Genomic DNA, 14,427 nt, shown 5'->3' on the forward strand with positions numbered 1-14,427 from the left:
AGATGCCTCGATCGCAGACATCGTCCGACAGGAAATCCAGCAGTCCCTGGGCGTCCCTGAGTCAGCGCAGCCGCAGCTGCAAGCAATGAGCTATGCTGCTGCAGCCCGACGCAACGCCCCCCCTTCTCGACCACGCCAAGACGCCGCGAGGCACCACCGCCGCCATCACCGACGTCATACCGCCCGCCAGCCGGCCAGCAATACACGCCGAGGAAGACCGACGTTTGGCGCGCCCCTGATAACCGCCCGCTCTGCTACCACTGCGGGGAGCCGGCCACACGTACCGCCGATGCCAGTACCGACAGATGGGGCTACGCGGATTCGCCGTTAACGCGCCGCGCCCGCAGCCAGGCGAACGGCCTCGCGACATCGACGACTACCTCACTGGAACTCAGTGGCAAGAACGACGACCTTCCCGCTCGCCGTCGCCCGGCCACTACATGTCACCGCACCGCCGGCAGTACACTGGCCCAAACCGGGGCCGGTCACCTAGCCCGTATCCAGAAAACTAAGGGCAGCAACCGATGGAGGTGCGGTTGCTGTACGACGAACTACCGAAGATCCTCCGCCGCCAACGACAACGCCGCAACAGAATCTAAAGAACATGCCGCAAGCCGAACGAAGCCCTGACGTCGAAACTTCACAGCCCGAGGAAGACCTGACGACGCAACGTCGAAGCAGCGGAACAAACCAACGCAGCCGTGACCCGACGCCGCAACGCAAAGACGACGAACTAGCGACCTCGATGTTCTCATTGATGGCCACAACGTCACCGCTCTCGTCGACACTGGAGCCGACAATTGCGTCATCAGTGGGCCTTTCGCCACGAAGTTGAAGAAAGTTAAGACTGCTTGGGAAGGCCCCGAAATCCGTACCGCTGGAGGCCATCTAATAACGCCATCTGGAGTCTGCACAGCAAGAGTAACAATCAATAATCGCACGTATACTGCGAGTTTCGTAATCTTGCAACACTGCTCCAGGGACGTCATACTTGGCATGGATTTCTTAAACGATCACGGCGCCGTCATCGACTTAAGAACCAAGTCGATAACCCTATCATCGGACAAAACAACACCGCCGGATATGAATCCATGTCACCATGCCCTGAACGTGCTCGAGGATCAAGTAACCATCCCGCCTCGCTCCAGCGTCATAATTCCCGTCAGCACCGAAAAAGCTGAAGACATCGAAGGTGTCATCGAGAGCGATCAGCGTTTGCTACTAGACCGTGACATTTGCGTCGCAAGGGGCATTGCTCGGTTGCATGAAGAAAAAGGAAGCGTGATGCTAACGAACTTCAGCCAAGAATACAGGCACCTAAGCAGGGGTACGACAATTGCATACATCGAAGAAATCTTGGCCGTCAGCGATGCGTTTGCCTTTTCAGATTCTGACGAAGCTACGACGACTACCCCAGTACCTGAGCCAACCTTCAACGATAAAAGGTCCTAAAGCGGAGATTTTCTTTTAGAACATTGAATGGTGCATACGTAGGACGAAGAAAAGAACCACAAGGCAGGTCAATCTGTCTTGTGGCTCTTTTCTTCGTCTTGTGTTCACATGTTCTGGTGCTTTACAAGCTGCACTAGCCAGGCCAAAAGGAACGTGCTGCTTCCTCTTAAATGTGAAGGTTGAGAGGTGCGAGTTATCTGAATTTCGTGCTGACTTCCCTCTCGCAGCATCGTGCCTCGGGCTGTCAACATTGCGGGGACGTCGTAACAAAGAGCATAATCGAGCAACATTGTTTAGTGATAAAGCCACGTAGATTACTGTCCTTTCGCGACGATTGTGCTGGGCTCATTTGTTCGGAGCTGGCAGACAGGCGGCATCTGAGTTGATTGCAGGAAAGAATAGCAAGAGCAAACGTATCCGTATCTCCCAAATGCTGAAGCCGTAGTTGGATTGTATGAATAAATATTGCACTAGTAAATTGCCAAGCGTTTCGCGATGCCTGCCAGTATATCTTCAGTAGTTTTAAGGGCAGCGACGTTCACCCATCACAAAGGTGTGGCTAACAGTGTTGTGTCAATTTTCCTTTTAAGTTGATCGCCACAGAAATGTCTCGCAATGGAAAAATATTTTTTCATTTTTTGATGTATTTTTGAGACTATTTTCCAATCTTTCGGATGTATACTGATGAAAAAATTTTGTCGTTTCTTTTAATAAATTACTTCAATAGCTGCCTGTCCATTATGTTGTTTTTAATAGGCAGTAGAACAGTGCACTGTTATTTTTTCTATGTGGTAAATAGAAAGAAACGGGTTTATTAGTCAGTGTAGCACTGGAACGGGTAGCAGTGGGAATGTTATATCAGATTAATGTCTGTGGTTCCAGTGTTGGCTCCACTTTTATAGCAGTCTAATATACATTACATTGGTGTTCCTATGATTCAGCAAGCTATATTGAAGCATTGCTTGACCCGTAGGAATACATTAACGAAAGTTACATATGATATTCACATGATTGCACCATAAAATGCACTTAGTTTTGATAATACTGATGTAGGTACTCTAACGTGAGGGCCGACGTTACGTTGCACCATAATTTACCCTTTAAACGCCAGTGTTGATGTGCCTGGTAAGCCCACGATGGGCACACAGCTGCTACACTTACAAAAACATGTCGATCCACCTTGTAACGCTTGGCTCGAAGCCATAAAATACAGCATGTAAGTACTCGCTGACTGCTTCGCATGATACCAATTCCCACAACGCGTGGGATCTGCAGAATTCTTTTTTTTAAAAAGGAGAAACATCTCATCGTTGAAGCCTCTTTAGGCATCCTTGTGATTCCGTATAGTACTTAGTGTCATGTCTGCACTAAGGAGATCCAACTGCCCTTGGCACTTGGCAGAACAAAAGGGGGCAAGTGTGTGTTTACATATCAATCAATCAATCAATCAATCAATCAATCAATCAATCAATCAATCAATCAATCAATCAATCAATCAATCAATCAATCAATCAATCAACCAATCAATCAATCAATCAGTCAGCCAATCAATCAATCAATCAATCAATCAATGTGTTTAAGGCCCAGATGCAGGCAATATCTGTATCGAGGGCGCTGGAAGTGTAGGAAAGGTGTCTGCACTGTGTAGTGTTCTGGGCAGCGGCTGGCCCTGAACCCCTCAGAGATGAGGCTGAGACACAAAGGGGTGCATCTTTACTCTTCCAAGCCCTGGCCGCGACTGCCTGCTGCCAGCGGCTGCCACGTGCCACGAGTGCGCCTGCGATCATCGTTCTCTTCTTAATTCTATGAGCACTCGCAGCCGCCACGCGCTCCCATAACTGTTACATCAGATGGAAATGTCCCCATGAAATAGAGGTGATGAAATTTTAATGAATATCATTTGCAGTGCAGTCTCATCACACAAAAATGATTAGGTATGTGACCTAATCTGATATACTCAAATGAACCACTTATTTGTTATGTGGAACGTGTGCTATCTATGCTGTCTATCTGTTTCTCAAAGTATGAATAGGTGCAAAGCACTCATTCCCCTGTTGGACCAGAAAAAGCATCACAATGGCTGCCCCTGTGTTTTGCGCAGTGCAGTGAAAGAAAAAGTGAAAGCGGCACTTTTCTTGTGCACAATCCAGAAGAAACAAACAAGTGTGAAACACTACACCCATTAGCAAGGCAGTGTACTGGGATGGCTGAGAAGACTTGCTGATTTTTTCAACAAAATACTGCTGGCATGCAATTCCATTCAAACCTAATCGCTTATCATCGTGGGGCATTTCTGTCTAGTGTAACTGTGTGGCCTGCTTTCTTGCACTCTCTGGGCATCGGAATTCCATGATGAACATCTGAAATTACATGCGACTCCTTGGGTTTCTAAAATATGCACATGCCGTAAATTGTGACGCCCTACAACTTTTCCATGTAAACAGCTGCGTCAAGAGTTGATAGCACAGTTGAGTGTGTTGTTGGATAAGCTTTTCAAAGTAACTGTAGCAGTGGCAAAGTACTTCCTCGTCACTGTAGAGTTCGCGCACAATGACGACAAGTGAATTTATGTCATAAGATTTTTATTAAAAGCTTGTATTATGTGTATTATTATTTAGGTTGCTGCCTTTTGGTGTCACCATTTGCAGCGGGATCTAGCCATGTTGCGTCGATTCCTTCAGCTGGGTGCCCTGGCTGGCACCAGTGGTGCCACCTACCTGGCATTGCGCAACAACCAGTGGGATGTCTCCAACATTGGCATTGTGCGCTTTGGACGGGCTGCAGCCACTGTGAGTGAAGACTTCATGGAAACTCACGTTGGCTTGCACTTACAGCACTTCTGTAAACTGATTGCATAATGCATGCATAGATAGTTTGTTCCAGAGTAGGCACCTAGGAGCAGAAAGTGCAGTTGAGGATGACTGAGAACTGGTAAATGGTGTTAAAAATTCAGTTAAGTAGGAGCAGTCTAGAGCTATCAAATAGGGGAATTCCCTCTCCACTGTTTCTGTGAAATCTACATCAGTAGATGCATTTTATAAGCACCACTAGTGATGTCTTTGTGAGCAATAACTGGGTATGGATGTCTAATGTAATAAATTATTTCTTGGCACAGCTGTAATTGTGTCTGTTGTTTGTTATGCATTGGCACTTTGTCTCTAATTCTCTTCCTTTTCGAAATCACGCGTTGTGAGCCAGCTACTAGTGAGTTTATGCATCCATTGTTATCCACTCCTGGAGGGTTCCCGTACAGGACTGTAATATTCATGAATACTAATGAGTGAGGGGCTTTTACATGCTGAGACCACAATGTCATGTTAAGGTAGTACCGATCTTGACCAGGGGTTCTTAACATGGACCTAATGCAGTATTGAAATGTGGGAATATGGCCATTGGAATATGTTGCACTGAAATATACGAATGTGGTCATTGGAATATATTGTACTGGAATATATGAATGTGCCCATTGGAATATTGGAATGCATTCACTGGAATGCATTGCATTGTAATATTGGAATATGGCCATTGGAATATAGCCGAGATCAAACCCACAAAGCTGAGCTCAGTAGTACAACACCATCACCACTATGCTGCTAGTGCAGGTCAAATTGAAAAACTTCCAGGCATAGGGAAATGCCAGCTGTTACAATGCAAGCCTAATTGGAGATCACTAGGCTAATAGTGTGATGGAGATATTGACGAAACTTATCGAAGCTTATTTTGGGAAGTGACAAAGTGAGACGTCACAGAATGCAATGGAGATGGTGATGGCGCTTGTACATTTATGTTTTACTTCTTTTGTTCCTTCCTGTAGCACTGAGGAGTATTCTCTAAGATTATGTCATCGAAGCCTTGACTGTGCTGTTCTGCCCTTGACACCCATATGGTAGCTCCAAAAATCACTGGTTATTTGCCCTACACTTTACATTGCTTGTGTGGCTGCATTTCTTTCTTGTGATGTCATCTGGATTATTGTCGAACCACAAACATGGGTTGCATGATCGAATTATTTGTTGAAGAATGTACTTCATTAAATGTAGGTGTGATTTACTATGGCTTCACATAGGGGTACTCGAATATCTAAGTTTCGAATTCGAATTCAATGATACCTAATGGAATAATTCTATTTGACTTTCGAATTTACAGCATTCGTATTTATCAGTAATTCGACACAACGAATATCAGGAATGCAGCCAGTGTTGTGACTTGGTTAGGGTAGCTAAAACTCACCCTGATGCATGTTTATCCGAAAGAAGGCTATGTGTTTTTCCTGCAGATAAAAAAAAAAACAAAAAAACCATATATGCAAGCGCATTCCACAATGTAAATTTATTAGCGCAGTTGGTGGACTGACTATTCGTCCGGACTAGAGTTATCATCAAGCCAGCTGTCTTCATAACTTCATGCCTAGGCCCTGCTGACTTTGAAGTACATCGCCAGTAGTTCCACTCTTTTGGACTGGTAGAACATCTGCGCTGGGTATCGCATGACGTGAAAAATTTGGTCACGGTACAGCCATCACTGCCGTACCACTCCTTCAAAAGCTCAAAACTTGCGTCCCGCTGCGCAATTGTTAGTTCTTCGGCATGGAGAAAAGTAGCCCTCTTGAATGCTGTTGTGAACGAGCACCAAAAGTTTTATGAATGGCGATCAAGCACGCATGGAGCATGCAGCCCTAAAAAAAAATGCACCATAGATCCAAGAAGAGAAGCTCTTCCATTAACCCTTTCAGATGCCACCTATGAAGAACTGCCTGTAAATGCATCAAATTGATACAACGTTATTTCGAGGCACTCAGTATTCTATTACATAAAAAATAATGTCATTCATTTATATGTGTTATAATAATTTATCCTAACTGAATTGTAATTAAACATCTATTTATTGTCAAGTCGTTCATACTTTGTTTTTGCATAAACAGAATGAAATCCCAGGATAAAAATACAGTGCAAATTTGCTTTCGGTTATGTCCATTTCGGGCAAAGAAAAATTATAGTTTTGACATGGCTTGAGGGAAGCGGCGCGTCAAATGACTCGTCGAACATGGTAGTGCCTTCAGCATATTGATCATATGCAACAGTATGCTGCAAAATGAAGTTAAAGGAAGACAAATTTATTATGCAGGCGGTTAAATTCATCTAAAGTTCAATGTATCTTGCTCTTCCTTAGCCCCTAGTCGATACAAACAGCAAAAACAAGTGGTGTATACAATTGTGCACATAGCATCTCAAAGGATTAACTACCCTTGGCCCCCAAACAAATTGTGGCAGTTTGCTGTCTGGAGTACCGCCGCTAATTAGAACAGCAGCATTTCCATCAGCGATCAATGGTTCCATATGTGCACATTATTCAGTATTTTATTCAGATTCGATTCCATACGAAATTTAACTATTTGCGCACCCCTACTTTAGTATAATATATTTTAGTGTAATTTGCGCACCCCTACTTTAGTATAATTAGTATAATATTTACTTAGCTGTTTGTGGCTCCAGTATTTGTGTCATTGTGTAGCATTTCACATTTATTTTTTCTTCCTTGACGGGTTCCCTGTTGTCCAAGCTCTTCAACGAGCGTGGTTCATCAGGCCACAAATTTTGTCCTTATGAAATGGCATGATGTTCTCATTTTGTGCTGCCTCTCATGTCCACAGGTGTCCAGGATAGCATGCGACTACAAGTTGGCCACCCTGGGAATGGACCAGGACTCTGAGGAGTATGCCAAGGCACGTTCAGAGGTGAGAACTTCAGTCATGAACTCTCTCAGAGTGCACTTAAATCTGTCAATTCACAAGTCAAAAGTCATTCCAGATTTCATTGAAAAGTATAGTCAAGTTTGTAGGATAGCTCTCTGTACTTTTTTTTAATCAGTACAGGTTCGTTAAGTACCATCAGCCTGTTGTGAAGAGATGAGAAGTTGTAGTGCAAGGAACATCACTGTAATGAATGTAGTGGGGATGGAGGTGCTTCCCTTTTGCACCTTATCCCTCAGTTCGCACGTTGCGCCAGTCTCGAGCCAGCTTAATCGTTGGGAACCGCCGCATAGATGCAACAAGATGGACTCAGCTCACTCCCCAGACTGACTTTCATGCACAAAACCGTGCTTCTCCCTTCTGTCATTGGGTTGCCATGCTAGCACACATCATTGGGACAAGCCTTGATTGGCCTATGTGATGGCCCTCAGGCACCCTCTCCACTGAAGCTCTCTTCTCCCTGGTGCTCTTTCACCGCATTAAGATGCTCACAGGCCTGTAATAAGGTGGTTACACGGTGCCTTTGCCCAAGACTTCTCGTTTGCGCGCTCGGTGGACCCTTCTTATGGTTAGCCGATATCACCACAGGCGCATGCATGGTCTTGCGGTGAACGTTCCTCTGCCTGCAAGTCATGACTGTTGGACTGTGCTGCATGCTAGTTAAAGGGGCCATGACACAGACACCCAAAAATTTGCGGTTTTCAGCGAAAAATATAAGTAGAGTGCAGTATAGTGCAGCTGCGCCACCACACTACCACGAGGCAAGTGCCGTAGCGTCAGCACATTCTGCCAACTGCGCCATCCCCACTTCATTATTTTCTATATATTATTGCCAATTTTGTCCACATATGATGCAAGCCGGCCAAGTCCTCCTCTGGGCACGCATCAGCTAGAAGTAAACATCTTCACTGTAAAAAAGTCTCATTATATTTATGCAACCATGATACTGTGTCTGTCAATATACATGAAGTTTAATCTTATATCCTGAATGGGGATGCCTGTCAGACAGAAATATTGCTGTAGCATCTCTAGTCTTTTTTTTTTTTTTGTACAAATTACTATAAAGTTTTAAATAGGCAGCAATGGGAGTTTTCTCATGAACTACTGACTTGATTATACTTAAATTGGCATGTTTATTGATTATGTTCTCTTTTTAAAATGGCAGATAAAAACATTTGGTTTTGCACAGGCATCATTTGTTGATAAACATATTTTTGGCGCTTGTTTATAAGAGAAGAACTTCAAGATCTTAATTTTTTCCACCAATCTATATCTAACATAATGTTGTAATATTCACTATTCATATTATTGGCATTACAGTCTTCTACAGCTGTAAGAGTTTTACGCTCTTCTGGGAAGTAAATTTTTAGAAAGGGTAGTAAATTTTCTTAAAAATCTAATGATGTCATTTTTATAAAACTTGCTTTTATGCTTCAACGTTCACTATAACTTAAAATGCTTTATCAGCATGCATTCTATTTCTTGGTTTTCATTAATCGTGAAGCCTTTCATGGGGCTTCTGTTCCATCTTTGTCAGGTATTCGTTCTTCGTTGAGTTGAAAAATAGTGTGCTTTGCCAACTGTGTCCTCAGCAAGGCTTGCGAGAGAGATTGTATGCATTTGATTCCAAGTTGAATCATTGTTAAATTTGGTTGCCCTTTTGACACGTGGTGTATACGCAACGTTTGGTTTGCCTCAAAGTTCTGCGAAATGTTTGATCGCAAAACTAAGCTTGCTACAGCTGACACGTGTGGTTACAGGTGCACCAGCGATCGGCAGAGCGGCTGCTTCAGCTGTGCTGCATCAATGGGGGCGTCTTCATCAAAGTGGGTCAGCATGTGGGTGCCCTGGACTACCTGCTGCCCGAAGAGTACGTCCGCACCCTGAGGGTGCTTCACAGCAAAGCACCGGCCTCTCCGCTCCACAACATCCTCCAGGTGCTCCGCGAGGACCTCGGGCAAGACGTGAGGGAACCCTCTTCTCACACTACTAGGGCAGGTCTGCTAGACTAGCTAAGGCTCTTGGATGGGCTTCCTGGCTGTTGGAGTGGTGACCTACGAACAGGGCAGTCATTGACCATCAATGCACAGTGTGCAGGGGCATTGTTGTGGAGCCAGTGCCCCTCTATTGGCAAATATGGTAGCATGCAGCTTGCGTGATTTTTCAGGCACTTTAGGACCTGCACATGAAAGCCTACGCTAACACTTTGACTGCCAGCTACATACCGTAAACAATGGTATATACAGTAAACTGCCAATTTTTCGGACATGGTTGAAAATTCGGACACTTTCAGGCGTCAGTTGCTTAAGAACATCGAAAATTTCAGGCACTGAAACTTTTCGGCATCTGATTTTTCGAACTTTCCGCCCAAATTACAGCTCCAAAACGGAATTAATTGAACCTCCCACCTATGCCGTGTCTATAATCTCGTAGGCTTGAACCAGCGCTTTCGTGAGCTGATCTGTTTGCAGTTGTAGCAGTCTAAAAGTCAGCTTTGCAGCAATGCCAAAGCATTACTGGGGGAAGCATATAAAAAATTTGAAGGGGCCTTTGTCACGGTGCAGTACGGCGATGTTTTTACAAATAAGCACCGGAAATGCACGGAGGCATGACGGTGGCAGGCGAGAAATGCGCCAGTACGACCTAATCACTGACAACCCTTACGATAAACATCATCGGCTAACTGCTCGGTACCGCATGTGGCCTAGCGCAGTTGTAAGCATACTGCTCACATTTAACAGGTGATAACACAAACACGCCGCACCGCCATTCATGCTGCCTCTTCGTGTGAGACTGCTAAGTGCGCCGCACAGACGTGTTGCTTTCATGACAGAAAGCAGCTCGCCATCGCCACACACGTGTGCGCTCAGAAACAGAGTGGGTATCACGAACGCTTGTATGAAAAGCATATGCGTACGTACAGCAAGTGCCCTGGCAGTGATGTCAGCTTAGTTGGCGATGTGCTGCACACAGCTAGGAACAGTTGGCTTCATGTGGCAGCAAATGTTGAGTATCGGCGGAGGTTTTCTTATAGTAGCGCATCGTTTATGTGAGCACACACATCATGGAAAGCCGGACGAGTCATTCGCTCTTCCGCCACAGCCTTTGTGTTCTGCATCATCCTTTCCAAATGCTCCATGCGGGAGAGCCATAATTTATTCCGCGCTTTGCTGGTATCGGCGGCGCCCATCAAATTTGCAATTGGCAATTGGCATGTAGTTAAGTGGGGTTTGCGGCATGAGTGTATTCACAAGAGCCTGGGCGTGCACCAAAATTCCTGATAAGTGTACTGGGAGGTACTGAAGCTATTTCAGACGTGGCTGTGGTGATTTAACCACTTGAGTGGAATAGAAAAGCGGGAATTCGTTTTTTTAGACTGTCCAATTTTTCAGACAATTTCGCAGTCCCTAAGGAGTCCGAAAAATCGGACGTTGACTGTTGGTCGGGCCACTATACAAGGTGACTAAAAGTATGAAATTGGAAAAAAAAAATGTACATGGAGTGGCCGAAGCATCAAAAGGTGCTCTTATGTGAAACCAATGCTATTACAAATGCTTCACAGTGAAAAAGTCATTTATTTACTGTGCATTTTACAAAGTGGATCCACATGCAAAAAGTCCAAAATAAGGGCTGAAGCGTTATCCACATAATATGTTGCAGTCATGATAGATAGCCCTTGAATTGTACCCTAGGTAAGTCCAAAGGCATGCACTATCTCGATGCCTTTCATTTGGATGCTCTCTGAGGTCACCGGTAGCAGTCATGAACTCATTTCTAGGGGTGTGCGAATGTATTCGAAATTTTGAATATTTTTCTAATAGTGTTTACTATTCGATTCGATTCGCACTGGAACTTTACTATTCGAACTTCTCAAAGACAAATACAGTCAACGTCCGATTGAAACTGACCCCTTCACATTTTCAATATGCTTCACCTCATTACACTCTCGTACTGCAGCAAAGCTGCCTTTCAAGCTCCGTTGCGGTCGAACTTAGCCAAGAGACAGTTTTTCTTTTTTTTGAGAGAGTTTGCCCAACAGCATACATAGTTAAATATACAGATAGAGGCCGGTTTCCGCTATATACATCAACAGTACTGTATGGTGGGGCCCATAGAGCCACAAATCATAATCAGGTGGTCTCGTCGGATGAAGGCCCACTGTTCTCAGGTAGCGCGGCCGTATCTGGTTCAGGCCAGGGCGTGTCCACAACAGGTGCTTGATTGTAGCCGCGGACGCTTCAGTGGTACAGAATGGGCAAGTATCCCCAAATGGTCCATGCAGATGTTGTGGCCAGGCATATGTGACCGACGGAGTAAGTGCCTCCCCCCCACACGAAGTCTCCGCAACACCACCTCCTCCTGGTGGGTAAGCCCGCCTGGGAGGTTTGAACCACACGTGGAATTAAATCTCGTGTGGTGTGGCAGAGAATCTCCTTGCGGTGGAAGAACTCACCCCAGGGATCACTCGGGAAAGGCGCTTCTAGAGTACGTGGCAGCTTACTGTGTGTGGCGGTGTCAGCTTGTATGTGAGCAGAAATTGTGTCCCGTGGTATCCACTGTATTCTTATCTGGACAGGCATCTGTGCAGTTATGCGCTGTATGTCACCTGCGAAAGTGTGCGCGTTATATACCTTGCGGAGTTCCTTTATGGCTGATGTAGAGTCGGTGCGTATTATAGTAAAGGATGACGACGATGCAGAAGCCACGCGCACCAACTTTGTTGCGTCCCATATGGCCAGAAGTTCAGCACTGACCAATGGAACCGGAACTCTCAGGAGGTACAATCGATTGACAGACAGGTTTTGGTGCCCCGGCACCACGATTGACGTAACCACCTGCGTGTCAGTGCAGCTCTCATCAGTATAGGCCACCAGTGAGCCTGGCGGGAGCGCGGCATCTGCTTCTTCAATGTGGCGCTGGAAAGTAGTCATTGGATGAGGGACAGGATTTTGGAGGTGACCAATAGGTCGTTAGTTGCCGGTGATCCCACGGTGGAAGGCTTACTATTGAAGGTGGTGAGACAGACACCGGGTTGCCCATATAGGCCGCTAAGTCAGCAGCAGGTGGTAGAAATGATGGCTTGAGTTCCCTTGCTTGCCGGCGTTGATAAATCAACTCGTCGGTGGTGTTTAGTTGCACCTCTTCCTGAAGTATTGGGAAAGGTGTGCATTGTGGAAGCCCGGTAACGACGTGCATCGCGTCTCTGTTGATGCATTCTAAATGGGCCCAATTTCTCACTGTAAGGTGCTGAAATTGAGCCGAATAAATAAGATGAGGCTGCAGCATTGCTCGAACAAGTAAATGGGCAATCTTCGTGCGGGCACCTTCAGCCTTGGAGCTGATTCGTCGTATCAGATGGAGCACCTAGTGCGCTTGTTGCTTAATTTCACGAATCCAAGCTTTTGCAGAGCCATTTGCCGTAATGACAATGCCTAATATACATAGCTGGGGAGCTGGCGTAAGAGGACATCCAGATAATATCAGCTGAATAGGCATGTTTACAAGTCATTGCCGGCCCCAGCTGTTGGCAACCGACATGTAGAGAGTCTTGTCTGTTGAGAGGGTCAATCCTATGCATCTGCACCACTCGTCGGCTGTGTTAAGGGCTTCTTGTAAGGCCGATTCCTGTCGTTGGAGGTCGTTGTGAGCACTCCACACTGTAATATCGTCGGCGTATATAATGTAATACATGTCCGAGATCGCTGCCAGAGCCCATCTGAGGGGTAGCATTGCCAGGTTGAAGAGCAATGGTGCGAGTACTGATCCTTGTGGCACTCCCCGTTTTGAGTGAAAGGTGCTGGTTGCGTTTCCCGCCACATGAATAGCAAACGTTTGTTGAGTCAAGAACTTGTGAACGAAGGTCAACGTCAGATTGGGAGTGGTGCCTAGACTTTCAGTGTGCTTCACCTCATCACACCCCCGTATTACGGCAAAGCTGCCTTTCAAGCTCTGCTACGGTCGCAAATGTATTAACTCAAGAAAACGCCGGTTCCAACATGGAGATGAAAGATGGGGCAGAGGTGGGAGCTCAATTAATGCTGTTTTGGACCTGAAATTTTGGCAGGAAGTCCAAGATATCGGACGCTGAAGCTTTTTAGCCTCCAAAATTTTAGATGTTCTTATATATTGACGTCTACGAGGCAGATTTGGAACTCCGGACTTGAAGGGAGCACACCCTTGGCCACCACATCAGTTGGGCTTCCACAGAAGTCGAAAGAGGAGGAGAGGCTGAGGAAATGGCATCTTTGCCTATCACGTGTAAAGTGTTGTCGACAACACTTTGGTTGCACCAAATCGTGTACGTAAATACAATTCTTAATAAGACAACTATGAAACGCCACCCACTCGCGCTTCATCAACCTAGCGAAAAGAGACACTTTCATGTTGCTATCTCATAGCAATAGGCTTAGGAATCCTCTCCAACTTTTTCTTCTGCAATTTTGCTTTTAAGTATTAGAAAAATATTCGAGAAATATTCGAAAAATATTTGATTTAATTCGCACTGACACTTCATGAAATATTCACTTTGCACCCAAAATTTTGCTATTCGCACAGCTCTACTCATTTCCCAAATAAACTGAGCAACCTTCGTCTAGGTGCGGATACTCTGTAGTGTGGGCTCAAATGAAGTTTTCTTCTGATTGCTGCATGTCATGATGTGATTCTTCTGCATCCACCAGTTGCAAATGCTTTTCCCAGACGATCAGAACTCTCGTTGTGGTGCCAGATTTTCATGTGCCTCTATGAACTCGATTGCTATTTTCTTGAACGCTATTATGAACTGTTATTAGCCTCCACTCATTTTCACAAAATAGAAAAAAGAAGTGGCCAACAGCCTAAAGAGGTTCACTAGAGAGCAACGAAAACACAATATGTGCTTGTCCTAAGGCACAAGGCTGGTAGTGAGCAAAGTGACGCTGGTGGAGGTTGTGGCGATTGGGGTGGTCGACTTAAGTTGCATTGCCCATAGTTGCTGGACCCCTGTAGTTTTTCTGTCAGTGACTGCTAGATGGACGGAGGTCAAATTTTCATTGCAGTTTTTTTTTTAATTTGGCCTGTACTCCAATTATTATGGTACAGACTCACAGTAAGAGATGACTCAGCAGCCAAGTAAGCCCGAACATTTTCAGGTCACTTCAGGCTCTTCTTTAAAGGTGACTATTCTGGAAGGCACCAGAGACAGCGTTGTTGAGCAATCATTGTCCTGTGTTGCCTTTTTTGTGCAA

The 14,427-nt window shown here is 45.3% G+C and overlaps 1 protein-coding gene across 1 annotated transcript in view; it reads left to right on the top strand.

Annotated features, from left to right (window-relative positions):
* Positions 1-4,085: 4,085 nt before the first annotated feature.
* Positions 4,086-14,427, top strand: part of LOC119374800 (aarF domain-containing protein kinase 1-like) — a 39,979-nt gene continuing 29,637 nt past the window's right edge. The window contains exons 1-3 of the mRNA XM_037644981.2: positions 4,086-4,241; positions 7,103-7,186; positions 8,962-9,165. Coding sequence (XP_037500909.1) covers positions 4,113-4,241; positions 7,103-7,186; positions 8,962-9,165 — 417 coding nt within the window. The 5' untranslated portion in view covers positions 4,086-4,112. The remainder of the gene's footprint in view (positions 4,242-7,102; positions 7,187-8,961; positions 9,166-14,427) is intronic.

The sequence above is a fragment of the Rhipicephalus sanguineus genome, chromosome 11, assembly GCF_013339695.2.
Source record: "Rhipicephalus sanguineus isolate Rsan-2018 chromosome 11, BIME_Rsan_1.4, whole genome shotgun sequence".
In the NCBI taxonomy this organism is placed as follows: Eukaryota; Metazoa; Arthropoda; class Arachnida; order Ixodida; family Ixodidae; genus Rhipicephalus; species Rhipicephalus sanguineus.